Genomic DNA, 16,363 nt, shown 5'->3' with positions numbered 1-16,363 from the left:
CTAATATTGTGTTGGAGTCCCCTACAACAGGTTTAAATGCATCTAAGGTCAGAAAACATTGTAATGTTCTCTGAATTTAATATAAAAAAATTTAAAATATTAAAATCATTGTGACGTTCTGAGCTTAAAGTAGTAGTTCACTTCCAGAACAAAAATTGTAATGTATTTACCCCCTTGTCATCCATGTCTTTCTTTCTTTAGTCGTAAAGAAATTATGTTTTTTGAGGAAAACATTTTAGGATTTCTCTCCATATAGTGGACTTCTATGGTGCCCCTTGAACTTCTAAAATGCAGTTTAAATGCAGCTTTAAAGGGCTCTAAATGATCCCAGCCGAGGAAGAAGGGATTTATCTAGCAAAATGATCAGTTATTTTCTTAAAAAAGTGTTCATGGCAGTTAGGGCATGTTGAAAAACTCCTCAAACTTAAAAATTGTCCTACATCACTGTTTTACCTTTTTTTGTAAAGGGCGTTTGATCTTCTTTCTGCCCTACAAAGCAAAAAGGCAGTAACTACGCCGAGTGCAGAACTGAGAAAAATGAGTTTAAAGTTATCCTGTCATCCAGCCTGTTATCCAATGTTAAAACCGTCCCGGTTTGAGATAAGATATTTTGTCACATAACAAAGGATGCCTTGAATGTCATGAAAATGATAATAACTCATTTTTGACCAAAAATGCAGTTACTGCCTTTTTGCTTTGTAGGGCAGTTTTGCATGTTCACTTCCTAAACACTGGGTCGGTACTTCTGCAGCAATGTAGGACAATTTTGAAGTTGGAGGAGAAAATGAGATTAGAGTTTTTCAACCTACCCTAACTATCTCAAAGCGGAAAACACAGAAGTCACGCAGAGCTCGACAAGATGAGCGTTTGAGGTTAAAAAGTCTGAAAATGGTGCCTATTTTTTAGAAAATAACCAATCGTTTTGCTAGATAAGACCTTTCTCCCTTAGCTGGGAGAGCCCTTTAGAGCTCTTTAAAACTGCATTTAAATGGATTTTTCCAAGTTCAAACTCTGGGGCACCATAGAAGTCCATTATATGGAGAGAAATCCTGAAATATTTTCCTCAAAAAACATAAATTCTTTACAACTGAAGAAAGAAAGACATGAACATCTTGGGTGACAAGGGGGTGAGTACATCTGTAAATTTTTGTTCTGGAAGTGAACTACTCCTTTAAGGTCTGTAAACCCCTCCCTTTCATAAGCCTACTCTACTCTGCTCTGCTCTGACTGGTCAGCTGGCTAAGTCTGTTGTGATTGGTCTTTCCATATAGACCAATTATCGGTTAGTAAACATTCGGGATGCGCCCACATTAGGGGTGGGACGATACAGGTAACTCACGATTCAATTCTGTGGCGATATGTGGCCCACGATATCGATAATATCACGATTCGCGATATCTACGATATTCAATATATTGGAAGAAATTTCATCAACGATATATCACGATATATGTGACTGAAAAAGAAAAAAATACCCATAATAAGGAAATCTTAAGCATTTATTAATGCCAACATTTTCAACACTGTGCAAAGAAATTTGCATAATAACTCACTGCCTCCTGGTCTTAAATGTAAACGCTGTACAGCTAGACAGATAAAAGTGCCTGAACATTAAAAAAACAACATGAACATTAACATGTGTAAACCGTGATACTGAAACGTCAGTAGTAAGTTACTGTAAAGTGCTTTATGTTAACCTGGACAGTGGTCTCATCAAGGCATATTCTTCTTGAGGAACACTAACGCCTGTTTCACACATACTCCGTCTGCAGTGCGTATGCAGTCCGTGTGCGATGCAGAAGCAGCACGGACTCGTTTTGCTTTCACACAGAACACGTTTTATAAACAACGTATTATTCAATGCACTTGAATGCACTTGCACACCGCTTCTGGGACGTACTGCCGGACAGCAACCGCGTGCAGTGTGAACGCTCTAATCCGTTAACATGGGTGCGGAAAAAAATACTCAACGCATAAGCACTGCAGACGGAGTATGTGTGAAACAGGCGTAACTGATCAGCATGCTCAACTAGCGGGTGCGTCTTTGTTTGGTTTTCGTTATTTTCCGCCATTTTTCTCACTTCTCTTTTTCTGCGCTTCTTCTCTGTTGTTGTTAGATAGCTTGTGTTCTTCACTGGCCGCTGCTTCTGCCACTTTACCCCTATTTACTCGAACAGCGCCCCCCGCAAACAAAATGGTAGATATTGGGTAGTGACAGTGACACTGACGACGGGTAAATTAATCATTTTGTGTTGTAATAAAATATCGATATTGGCCGTTAGTGTATCGATTATTTATTGCGACAGAGAGCACAACAATATATTGCAATATCGATTTTTTTTCCCACCCCTAGCCCACATCATGGTTACAGTAAACCCGGAAGAGATAGCCTTTATGGCTAGAGAATTAAAGTGTTCTCCACATATTACAAGAGCTTGTCACCCCGTGACAAGCACTGTCATTCAACGAAATATAGGTTAGATAGTAAGTATCTGGTGGCAGAAAATGACAGTTTTCAATTGGCAGTCTAAGGATCCATGAAATAAAAGAATAAAAAAAGGTCAATTTGATTTTATATTTTAAAATTCTGACTATATTATATATATATATATATATATATATATATATAATCTTACAATTCTAATAAAGAAAAACAACTTGCCATTCTCTCTTTTCCTTTCAGCTCAGAATAATATAGAGTTTAGAATAGAACAGAACAGAATAGAGTTCCCACACTTCTGGCCTTTTTTCCCCTCAGAATTGACAAACTCACTATTTTTGAATGATCTGAATTTTGAGATAAAAGCTTGCATTTGCAAGAAAAAAAAAAGTCAGAATTATGAAATAAAATAACTAAATGTTATATAAAAATGTTAATAGGTTTAAATAATATTTCATGCTGTAACTGTAGGGCTAATACAATACGTCCCCTATGAGCAGCATATGTGAATATTATGTAGACCTATTGTTTAAATCAAAAGTATGCTTTAAAAATAGAGAGATCATAGCCATTTTCATCCATATTATGTCCGTTTATATGTCTGCGTTTAGCTTCAAATGATGTCTTTGACAACAGTATTCTATAAAAATTATCTGCATTCCGATTTTAACAGTTTTCCTCTTATTCCATGAATGTTACCCCTTTACCTCCACTTGTTGGTTTCACCAGTGTTTTTCTGCAACCACTATGTGCGCGATATGTGTGCAATAAACATTTTGTCAGAACCACTAGTAAATTACGTTATTTCTATAATATCTTTTTTTCTTCAGAATCGTGAAAAAAAAAAAGTTTTTCAATTTATCCAGAATCATTCAGCTTTAGTTTTGCATTTTGTGTTTTTCACTTGAATAAAATACAAATTTCCCTATATATTCTATCATTGAGGATTTCTTTAAAAATTTTTATAAATCTCATCTCGTCTCGTTCTCGTGAACCCTGTCTCGTCTCGTCTCATGGGATAAGTGTCTCGTCACACCCCTAGTAGTATGGTACTATATATATAACCATTATATAACTATATAATAAATATGACATAATTTTTGTGAGTCACTGGAAATTTCGACTAGAAATTGTAACTACAATCCTTACAGTTGAGTCATAAAGCCAAGTGCTGAGTCACATTGTGATAACAACAGAAACATAGTTTGAAAACCAAAAGTCTTTCTTTTCCAGAGTTCAGGCAGTGTTTCCACCAAAAGTAAACCAAGTTTACAGCCCACGCTTTGAGTAAACTCAATAAACTGGAGCGAGTGAATTCAAATAACACCACCTGTGAGACATGGCTTATTCCAGGAAACTGTTCCTCTGAGCCTTATAGACTTACAACTACAGACTCATAAACAATGACCAATTAAGTTTACTAAACTCTCACAGCAGCGTTGGAACATACCCACGATTGCAATGCAAACATCATTTGAGTCACAATAGGCTTTTAGATGAAATAGATGAACAATGGAACGCCTGACAAAATCTGTGAATAGAAACGAGAGCTTCCAGAAATTCCTGATGAGCAGACAGGTGTCAGGTGAACGCTAGTGGTGTGACTCCATTTTGCCTCCCTGGAGTACAGCCCTGCCCTGCCTCCATCACAACCATTGCAGCCACACACACACAAACATGTTATTTGTGCAAGTCTACATGTTTGAGTAAGCTTATGAAAACATAATTTAGCTGAAACCCCCAATTAGGTGATTGAAAACTCATAAAACTCCCTTATTGGGAGGTCCGCAAAAGGAAAACGGTTAAAAATCGGTCAGATAATGTCCTGGTTAAATAAGTAAATAAGTAAATAAATAAATAAATACAACTAGTTAGTTGGTTGTGTTCAGATTCCTGTCACACCTTTGATGTTCCCAGTCAAAAATGACCAGACTCCAAACAATTGCTTATAAATCTCTCATTATGCTATATTTTCACCAAATATTGGATTCAATCTTTTTTTCAACTTGTTTTCTTTCATTTAGGACTGATTTTGTGTTTCTATTTGTATCTGATTATTTGTAAGCCTCATTTATCCCAAAGTACGCAGTTCTAGGAACCAAATTTTTTGAATAGTTTTCACAATATGAGATAAAAAAAAAAAAAAAAATTAATTTGCGCTGTTTATCACACTAGTGTGCTTTAATGTTTAATGAGAAAGTTTGCTTTATTTTTTACAAAATTCCAAAAAATGTCACACTAGTGGTGCTCCCAGTGAAAAATGACTGGACAACTGCAATCTTTTTTTTTTTTTACATTTTTTTCCATTTCATTAAGGACTGGTTTTGTGTTCCCATCTGCATCTGATTAATCATAAGCCTCATTTATCCGAAAGTAGGCACCTAATTTAAGTAAAAAGTGTTTTTGACAAGTGTGACTTTGTGCAATTTTGTACAAACATATAATAATTTATTAAAAACATATACAAGCAAACTTCCTGTTTAAACATTAAAGCACACTGATGTGATAAACAGTGCAAATATCCATTTTTTTTTTATCTCATATTGTGAAATGATTCATAAATATGAGGTGCCTACTTTCATATAAATGAGGCCTACGATTAATCGGATGCAAATAGAAACACAAAATCAGTCCTAAATGGAAGAAAACAAGTTGAAAAAAAGAACGAATCCAATATTTGGTGATAATATAGAAAAATGAGAGATTTATAAGCAATTGTTTGGAGTCTGGTCATTTCTGACTGGGAACACCACAAGTGTGTTTTTTTTTTGTAATTTTGTACAAAATAAAGCAAACTTCCTTATTAAACATTAAGGAACACTAGTGTAATAACCAGTGTAATTTTCTTACCAATTTTTGTTTAATAATGTGAAAACGATTAATAAAAATATTTATTTTCACTCAAAAAACGAGACACCTACTCTCAGATAAATGAGGCTTACAATCAATCAGATGCAAATAGAAACACAAAACCAGTCCTAAATGAAACAAAACAAGTTGACAAAAAGAATGAATCCAATATTTGGTGATAATTTATAAAAATGAGAGATTTATAAGCAATTGTTTGGAGTCCGGTCATTTTTGACCGGGAACACCACAAGTGGGACTTTTTGCAATTTTGTACAAAATAAAAGCAAAATTTCTCATTAAACATTAAGGCACACTAGTGTGATGAACAACAGTGCAAATTTGTATACGTTTTTGTTTAATATTGTGAAAATGATTCATAAAAAAAAAAAAAAAAAATTCAGTTAAAAAATGAGGTACCTGCACTCTCTCAGATGAATAAGGCATAAAATTAATCAGATGCAAAAAGAAACACAAAACCAGTCCTAAATGAAACAAAACAAGTTGACAAAAAGTATGAATCCAATATTTGGTGATAATATAGTCAATTTTGACCGGAAACACCACAAGTGTGACTAGATGAAATAAAATTCTAATAAAATTCAAAAACAAATTCCGAGAAGTACTTATACACTGTGTAAACAAAGTCAAGAATTTTGACTCCAATGCGATATGTTAACTAGTATTTTTTTGGTAAAAAAGGAAATCTTTTCTGGGTCGGATTTGACCCCAACACAACCAAAGGGTTAAAATTATCGTTTTTTTAAACCAATGCATTTGTATCTATTTTCATCGGTTTTCTTTGGTTGTAGGATATTTCAAAATCTTTAAATTTCACTAATAAAGTATCCGTGAGTCTGTCCATCGGATAAATTCAAAATGTGCTCAAAAGACTTGCGAACACCAGAGTATATTTGGCTAATTAAATATTTAGAGTAAAGGATTATTTAAAATAAGAGTTTAAACGAGTTTCATAACTTTTTTGGGCCAGAAAAAAACTTGTTAAATATACCTGACCTTTTCAGTTTCTCCATGGCCATGCAAACCTGTATATTAAGGACAGTGGATGCTAATGGAAAGTCTTTCAGGACATGTATCCTACACAAGCTTGTGGGTGTGACACGCACACATCAAACAATGATTCATCTATGCGACACATAATGCCCTTTAGCTATTCACAGCTATCATAAAAGCACAACAGTGACACTGTTACAGCCACATGACTGCCAGAGATTTGTGAAGAACTCAGACACAGCAAGAAACTACTGGGTAACAATACTCATGATGTCATATAGTCATAATCAAGTGAAGTCATGTTGACTTCTTCCTGATTAAAGGGACAGTTGATGAAATTGATCAAATGCATTGTGGTACTGATGTAAACACAAGTCAAAGACATGGAAGAGAGGAAATTGTTGAATAAGGCATTATTTTTTGTTTTCTTTTTTCACAAAAAGCATTCTTGCAGATCCATTAAATTAAAGTTGAACCACTGATGTCACATTAAATCTGGCCGTTTCATTGCTGTCTATGCAGGGGCAGAAAGCTCTCGGATTTCATCAAAAATATCTTAATTTGTGTTCTGAAGATAGACGAAGGTCTTAAAGGTTTGGAATGACAGGGTGAGCAATTAATGACAAGATTTTAATTTTTAAGTAGGGCTGGGAGATAGGGCAGCACGATATTGGGAAAAAAATTACATTGCGATATATTTTTTTCTTGCGATATATATTGCGATGTGTACAAATTCATTTATGTTCATCAGGTTGTTTTGAACTGCTTAATCAAATAATAATTCAAGAATAATTGGGGTAATTTTGTAAGCATTTTCAAAGAATACAAAAAAGTAAAAGTACAGTATAATCAAAACCCTGAAATAAAATACTTTTTAAAGCTTATTTTGGGTAGTTTCATAAACAGTTTGACTCACCTTATTCACTGTCAATTCAGGCAAATCAAGGCTCTAATATGAAATTAATAATGAATGTTTCTTTTACCCTGATGAAAGGGAAATCAGCTTCTTCCTTTCACGAAAAACATTAAAAGCTTAGCCAAGATGGAGGAACAGCTGATCATAGCTGTTACAAGGATAACATTTTTTAGCAGCAGAGCTACTGCAAGCAATTTTTAGTTTTGGAAATCCATTTATCTTTGTTTATTTATCTTTGCTGAAACTTCCGCGTCTTTAGGAGAGCGCGGGTCATGGTTGCTTAGCAACGGCAGACGCCACTCTGCCACTCAAGTTACAGAGCGCTTTGGAAAGAAGGAGAAAGCGGCGCGCCTAGCGTTTTCCACGCGTTTTTAGGCGCGACATGTGAACGCTCCCTTAAATTCGTAGTGTTTCCGCAAGTTGTGGCAACAACTGCCAGGCACTCCCGACAAAGCACCTGTTTTTGGTCAGCAGCATCCTTTTTGTATCCAAAATACTTCCATATGACCGACATTGCGTTTCTTTTTGTGACCAAATCTTCCATTTCGGCGCTTTTCTCCCGTCCCGCGCTCATTTCGCCATGCACACGCAGAGACTGCATGCCTGAAGTAGGTGAAGCAACGTGTGCATTGTAGTTTTTAAAGAACCTTTAAACATCAGTTAATTACTTTATTTTAGACAAATATAGATCCGTGAATAGAAAGTTTAGAAATATAGAAAGTACATTTTTAAATCAGACACACATTTTTTTTTGCCCTGCATCGTGACTGCCACGATGTGACTATCGCGCATGCGTACATCGCGATGACGATGCTGAAACGATCTATCGTGCAGCCCTACTGGGAGATATGGCAAAAAAAATTATCTATATCGATAATTATCACGATAAATGTCAAATCTTTATGTCTATCAATTTTAAAGGCAGATTTTTACTCCTGAATGAAAGAAAAATCAGACAGTTAATTATTATTTATGGTTTATTGTCAGAACATGACAAATACTTTCCAAACATTGATCAATTGAGGTAGAATACAGATTAGTCACTTAATAATAACTTTGTTTATTTAACTGCTGTATTAGATCAATATCTCATTTACAAACTCCCTTAAAAATTATTAAAAGCTGTCACTCATCTCAGTTTGCGATATTATAAAGCTCTATTATAAACAACGACGCTCTCTTTACTGCACAATCAGTCTCTTATTTACACTCTCTCTATACTTTATTTATGAAAGGATTCGTGAGATATGTCTGTGATACATTACTCTGAGTTTAATGAATGAGTTTATCGCATTTTTTACAGTATGCAGTACACGTACTAATTTTTAGTCGCAAATGTGAGTGAAATGATCACACTGAGCCCTGAGTGTGGCTGTAAACTAAATACTGCGTGCGGCATCCGGAAGTGCTCTGCGTTACGCATAGTGCGTAAAAATTATCGAGCACTGTCATTATCGTCTTATCGAAAAAAAAAAAAAAAACTATATTGTGATAATTATCGCCCAGCCCTATTTTTAAGTGAACTATCTCTTTAAAGCTCAACAAGCCTTTTTAAAGGTGCTAGTGTTTCTATCCATTTAGTGGACTTCAATCAAGCACACTCTCTTCGAAACCCATCTTTCAAAAACATGTCAGTCAACCTTTTTATTGCCATTTATAGAGCTTTGGTGGTGCAGTTTTATATCATTCATAGACCTTTTTACATTTCCAGAAGCAGAAGTAGGCTTAAATGAGTAAACAGAAACTACTAGGGATGTAACAATATCAAAATCTCAGGGTACAATGATACTTTCGATATGAAGTCCATGGTACAATATTTGTGATATATATATATATATATATATAAAAAGACAAATGAAGAATGTGTACATTTTAAAGTTAAATTATTCTATCTAATGTACTTTAAGAGTTTAAAAGAGCTCCAACCATGTTCTTAACTAAGAAAACTGAAGTTATTCATTGAACTGCAAGCTGTTTAAAAGTTCATGATCATGTTATAATAAAATAATGAGGGTTTGTGGCAATAATGCCACCAAAATTAACAGAAATGTCTCATAATATTGCAAATGTAATATCACAAATGTAAAACAAAATGCCTCTGAAATCAATTCCAGGAGACAAATATTGCCCCTTAATAGAAAAGTTAATTTCTGACCCTGAATTCCACACATTTTGGGCCATTGCACGTTTCTACAAAAATACACAACACTGAAAAAGAGATATTGAAAATAATATCACCAACTATCTACAGAGTATCTAACTTCACCCTCATTGAAAGTGAAGGCTTGTGGGTTTAACCACACCACCTTACAATGCCATGCGAAAGAGAACAAATTACCACAGAAATATTAGCTACAAAATCTCAATAAAATGCCTACATATAATACACTTAATAATAAAAATAGTAATATACATATAATATATGTGACCCTGGACCACAAAACCAGTCTTAAGTCGCTGGGGTATGTTTGTAGCAATAGCCAAAAATACATGGCATGGGTCAAAATTATTGATTTTTCTTTTATGCCAAAAATCATTAGGAAATTAAGTAAAGATCATGTTTCATGAAGATTTTTTTGTAAAATTCCTACTGTAAAGGTATCAAAATGTAATTTTTGATTGGTAATATGCATTGTTAAGAACCTAATTTGGACAACTTTAAAGGTGATTTTCTCAGGATTTTGATTTTTTTGCACCCTCAGATTCCTGATTTTCAAATAGATGCATCTCAGCCAAATATTGTCCTATCCTAACAAACCATACATCAATATAAAGCTTATTTACTGAGCTTTCATATTCTATATACATCTCAGTTTTGTAAAATTTAACCTTATGACTGGTTTTGTGGTCCAGGGTCACATATGTGACCCAGGACCACAAGATTTACTAAATATCTTCATGGAACATAATCTTTATATAATATCCCAATGATTTTTGGCATAAAAGATTTTTTTTGACCCATACAATGCATACATATACCCGAGCTACTAAAACTGGTTTTGTGGTCTAGAGTCACATACAACAAAGTAACAAATTATTAATAATGTAATAGTCAAATTTTATGTCTAATTTCTACTGTCCGTCAGAGCAGTTCCAACACTGATTGTTTTTCCTATAACAGACAAACCTGCCCAACCTGATTACAAAATCCATGCTTGCCACCAGGAAAACATGAGACACCTCCAGGGATGGTAATGCAGGATAATATCATTGAAAAGAAAAATAGCCTATTTTGCAAGAATATCAGACAAAACCTGCTTTTATCATGCATTCTGCACTCAGAGCTAAACAACGGACCTGAATAGGCTTGAAAGCATTTAGCAATTACTGCATTTTGCACCTGTACTGCAACTTCTGAAATGAAATTAACCCGAAATTCAGCAAAAAAACAAACAAACAAACAAAAAAATTATAATCCATCAACAAAGCTATCGGAAGATATCAGAACGACAAACAGTAGGAACAGTAGGAAAACAGCTAGGACAGATATTCTGGCCAACATGATGACTAATCAGCTTCACTGATGATGAAAATTGATACATGCATTCACAAGCTCTCCAGAGATGAACAGCCGCATCCTTGGGCAATGAAAACTAAATTTCAGCCAATCAGTCTGAATTATACTTCTTCCTCTGCTAAACATCAAACCGAAATTCATTCGAGCTGGACCGGAGACAGAGCAGTCGCATCAAGAAGTCTGTAGTGAGGAAATGAATGCAGGAAGGTGCAGGTCACAAACTAATCAGATGCCAATAGAAAATTGACAGTAACAAACATCTCCTGTCCAAGTATGAGTTCCTCTCCTAGATGAGACTGAACAGGGCTGATTCAGCAGGGTTTCATTAGAGGCATATCAGTGCTGGAGTTTGCCGTCTGACACAGGTGTGACACTGACCTATGAATACTGCAAAACAGGTGGTTACAGCAACCTGCGGCAAACTGAACTCAAGGTCAAGTGGAACAGGACAGGGGAATCACTCTCACCTGTAAACATAATACTTCATTCAACTTATTTTTCAGAAGATATGTGCGTGTACACAGTAGTGAGATTTAATTTGAAATGAGCATATACTGCTAAACAGTGGCGGAGCTACAATTTCTTACATGGGGTGGCCACTGCTATTTCAGGGGGTCCACACACAGACATGCACTGTACTCATAAAGTTGAAATAATAAATTAAGGAATTCTAAAGTTTTATTTGCAAAAACTATGCTGAGTTCATTTACAAAAACATTAGCATAAAGAAAAAACAACCAAACAAAAAATACTGCAATTAGACATAGCAGACATCAAACAGACCTGGGGGGTGTTCCATAAAACAAGTTTACCAAATAAGTCAGGCTTATTTCAGTTAGTCTGACTTATTTTGAGCCAAATCAAGTGACAATAAGTCAGACTAACTGAAATAAGCCTGGCTTATTTGGTAAACTTGTTCTTTGGAACACCCCCCTGGATTTGAAAAGAAAAACAAAAACACAGTTTAAGTCATCAGTTACAAACTTATCCTAGGTATGTTTAAAACAACGTAATTCTGCGGTTCTGATGAGAACTGACAAAACGTTTCACGAATTCATCCATGTTGAGGGAGCGTGCCCTCCTTGACTCAACACTTAACCTGTCATCAGACATTGTTGTCCTAAGGTGGGTTTTAATACGTTTTAACGCAGAGAAGCTTCTCTCGCAAGTTGCATTGCTCACTGGTGTAACAAGAGAAAGTGTACAAAGTCGAAATAACATTGTTACTTAAATATAATAACTTACAAACAGGGCACGAAATTAACTATTTTACCTGGTAGCACTGGTGCTCCCAACTTCAAAAAGTTAGGAGCAGCATAAAAAAAAATTAGGAGCACCCAATTTCTTTTTTAGTACTGCACTGATATCGATTCTATGGGTCTTCATTTTGATTGCCGATGTTTTACAAGCAAATGGGCTGATTCTGAAAGCCTTTCTTATATATTTATTATACGCCTTAAGCAAAGGACAAGAATGAATGAAAATATGAGTTCATGAACAAGATGTTTATTTTCTCTATTATAGGTACAGTCATTTAAACTAGAGGCAACCACTGCATTTTTTAACAACCTACATAAATAACAAAATATATCATAAATAACAAAAAATAAACGACACAGTTCTTTCTTAGTCGTGTAGACAATAAATGCAGCCATAATCAAAGTAGGCTACTCTTTCAATATTCAAAGTGCAAACAGAGACCGAATCTTTCAAGCATTTTACAGAGCTAGACAACTACACAACTTATTATAGCCCATGCACATACTAATATTTAATAACAGCTTCGATATTTTATGCAGCCTACTTTTCGCGCTTTGAGGAGTCGCTCTCTAAATGTGGGGTATTAAAATTGCTTTTGAAAGCGCGTGCGGGTTTTACTTTTGGTTTCGTTTTAACGATCAAGCGAAACTCGGCGGTGCTGAGCGTGCATTCTACAACACAAGAGATTACTTTAACAAAAGTGGGAGGACACAAACGGGATTTTGAAAAGCGTGTCCCCAGTGAAAATTATGCCCCTGCCTGAGTGCAACTCTGCCGCTGAATTATCATCATAAATGCTCCGAAATATAATTTGAGGTCACGCAGATTAAATTTTGGGAGCATATGCGACAAAAACGGTCGAAATTTCGAGCCCTGTACATACATGGAATGTGCATGTAATACACATTATTTATACCAGGACGAGCAATGGAACCATATATGAGCATGACGATGCATTAACCCCTTAACTTTTTCTCCCATTTTTGAACAGCGACGTGAAAATGAAGAATTGAATCTTAAATCTTTATAATTCATGGACAAGAACATTTAGTAATATGATTTTGATGTACATTTTCCATGTTAATTCAATGTCTGGTTTTAAAATGGCATTCCAAAGGATGAATTTTGACATTTTAAGTTTTCATCTGATATATCATTTCTTATTATTTCTAAAGTGTAATAGGGAAAAATGCAACAAGAAAGTCTGTTTGTGGAAAAAGGTCAGAACTCCTGTTATGAAGTAGATTTTTGAGGTGCACTCTTGTCATAAATTAATCTATGAAACTCTTGTCATAAATTATTTTCCTACATAATTTGTAACACAAAAAAATGTCAAATATCTATTTAGGAGCCTTAGACCTTTCCAATGATATATAGTTTGTCATGATTAGATTAGGATTTATTTGTAAAATGGTGAAGTAAACTTGGGCATCCCACAGGTGGACGGTGACAGCCATAAAATGTTGATAGGCAAGTGTTTCTATCTGAGAATCTTTAAATCAGTTTACTCTGACATAATACCTTTGTATGTTTATTTTCAAATGTTTAATGGTGTTTTCTTCCATCATTTTTCATTACATTAATTTTAAGCAAAGTTTATTTTGTCTTATTTCACTGCTATTTTACTGTTGTTCGATAACCTAATGTTCAGGGGTAAATCTTTAAAATAAAAAAGTTCTCCAGAATCGTGAGAGAATCGTGATCTTTATTCTGAGCAAAAAAATTGTGATTCTCATTTTATTCAGAATCGTGCAGCTCTAATATACAGTACACAACTTATTATATAAACAAAAACATTTATTTTAGATGAGATTAATCACGATTAATCATTGCTTAGCACTAATAATAATAATAATAATAATAATAATATCCTAAATAATATTTATATTTTATTTAAATCACAAAATATCTCTGTGATTGCACAGTCTCAAAATTTGAACAGAAAAAAAACACACAAGTGTATTATGAGAATCTAACTGAAATATATTCAAATATTTCTGATGTTTTCGTAAAAATATTTTGGCTAAGATGTACTTAAGTCTCATTAAAAATAAACTCACAATGAAGAAACACACAAATACTGTAGAACAATTTTTTTTAGCCATATACTGTGGCTGTTGGGAGTATTATGCAAATATGAACTACAATGCTATTACCACACGAAACAATTACACAACCATGGCAGCTTTTTTATAAGGACATGTACACAAAAGCATGACGTCAACGTCCAGAGAAGTGTCAGTGTTGTAGAATACGTGTATTATTAGCTCTTTGAACGAGGAAATGGCTTAAGCTTAAGCACAGCAAATTAATATCTTAGTGGTTTTGATTCCCCTATATGGCATAACACAACTTCCAAGGACGCTGGGACTATAACTTCATCTGTCTGTCTGTCTGTGTGTGTGTGTAGTGCACTGTGCCGCCAACTTCCCCATTTTGCGCTCCGCTCTCACTTACGCCCATTTCATTTCAATGAATGACTGCGAGCGGCCGCTTACGTCAACTGCGTAACTCTCGTTTGTGAATGACAACCTATCCGAGTGAATCGATCGAGCAGCGAGTAATAAAACGCAGCTGGAAAGTAACAAATGAGACATGTGTCTTCTTATGAAGTTACATAAAGATAAACATAGCGAGCTGTGCTTTTGCCAACGATCGAGGACAAATGAGTAACGTAGTAACCAACCTGCCGACGAAATTTTCCAGCACGGAGCTTTTTCCGGCGCTCTGTCCTCCAACCACGGCTATCTGCGGCAGGTCCAAGTTACAACTTTGGCCAATGGAACTGAAAGCATCTTGGAGTTTATTGATCAGGGGGATCAATTCCTCCATCCCCCGGTTGCCCATGGTTTCTGACCGTCTCTTAGCGCGCAGGAACGGGCACTCAGCAGCAAGGCGCTCGGGTTACTTTCGAGTGTTCAATTTCCACCCTTCAAACACTTCCAGAGCAGCCTGTCAAAGACCAATAACTCATAAAACACTCGCTGACGGACAGAGGACGCGTATTACGGCGCATTCATTAAGATCCGTGCACTGATCTGAGGATCAATCATTCGTAAACTCACAAAACAAAACTTCTCGTTATCATCCGGTCAGGCGACATCCGACCTCCACCGGTGACGCAAGTCCCGCCTCCTGTCAACCGATGTCGTGAAATCCGATTGGTCCGACAGAACGCTTCCTGGTTTTTTCTGTCTTTTGATTGGCTCGTTCTTCATTTCTTCTTCTAACGACCGAGGATTGGACGTTTCACTTGTCAATTTAGTTTCAATAAAAAGAGACAACGAACAAATACAATATAAACAATTTTCTAATTTGAATCAGTTATGCTTATATAATTACTGCAAAATTACTATGAATAAATTTAAAATACTTCCATTTTAAAAAATTGAATCATATTTACTACGTATCAGAACATTATTAAGACATTGTTTGGGTTCTCCAGTTTGTTAGTCATATCATCGACTTTAGTATTTAAGAGAATGTGATACTTGAGCAGAATTCATACTATTATGCAAAACTACGCCTATTTAGGAAGGCTGAACTGGTTTCAGACATACTGACTCTTGAGTCCTTGCTTGTGACTGTAAGTTTGACTAATTTCCGCGAATCGGTTCTTTTGAACGATGTTTAGTGATTCTTTTACGTCATTACTTGGCCCCTGCCCTGACATCCCGAAGTGACTTATTTCAGTGTTAGGGAAAGTAATGCACTGCAATATTGCGTTACTTCCTAAAAAAGTAACTCATTACGTTACTTGGTTACTTTTTATTAAAAGTAATGTGTTGTTACGTTCGTGTTAGTTTGTAAATATGGTCTGGGCTTGCTTGTCTTTAATACAAAAATGCTGTATTTCTACACACCAAAAGTTAAATTAATAAGCCTCAGGCTGAAGGAAAAGTACATTCACATCTGTACGATGGAGGGCGTCACTTAGCTTTCAGCTGTGCTGCCATTATGGACTTAAACACTATTTAGGAATAGATTAAAAAAAATAATAATAATTAAATAAATGTAATACTTAAAATTAGTATTTGAAAAAGTAACTCGGATATTTTCTTGTCAATTAAAAAGTAATGCATTACTTTACTAGTTACTTGAAAAAAGTTACTGATTACATAACTCACATTACTTGTAATGCACTACCCCCAACACTGCTTATTATGTTCTAAACATTTAAAATAAAACATATGCTGTTTATGATGCATTTACTGTTTTTTTATTTATTCATTAAGCTTTTTTAACAACATGCTAGTGGTCATTTCTTAAGCTACAATTCAGCTTATAAAACTAACTAACTAACAATTTTAAATGTAAATGTCTGATACATACAGTCAAACCAAAACTCATTAAGACACCTTGAACATTT

General features: G+C 35.1%; 1 protein-coding gene across 14 annotated transcripts in view; it reads right to left on the bottom strand.

The window, feature by feature from the left end:
• The window catches only part of dnm2a (dynamin 2a), a 73,406-nt gene extending 58,307 nt beyond the window's left edge, over positions 1 to 15,099 (bottom strand). For all 14 annotated transcript variants that reach the window (XM_073837789.1, XM_073837833.1, XM_073837818.1 and 11 more), the window contains exon 1: positions 14,681 to 15,099. In XM_073837789.1, the coding sequence (XP_073693890.1) occupies positions 14,681 to 14,841 (161 nt within the window). In that variant the 5' untranslated portion in view covers positions 14,842 to 15,099. The remainder of the gene's footprint in view (positions 1 to 14,680) is intronic.
• Between the last annotated feature and the right edge of the window lie 1,264 nt (positions 15,100 to 16,363).

The sequence above is a fragment of the Garra rufa genome, chromosome 1, assembly GCF_049309525.1.
Source record: "Garra rufa chromosome 1, GarRuf1.0, whole genome shotgun sequence".
NCBI classification, from domain to species: Eukaryota; Metazoa; Chordata; class Actinopteri; order Cypriniformes; family Cyprinidae; genus Garra; species Garra rufa.
This window is presented reverse-complemented; position numbering and strand designations above follow the sequence as displayed.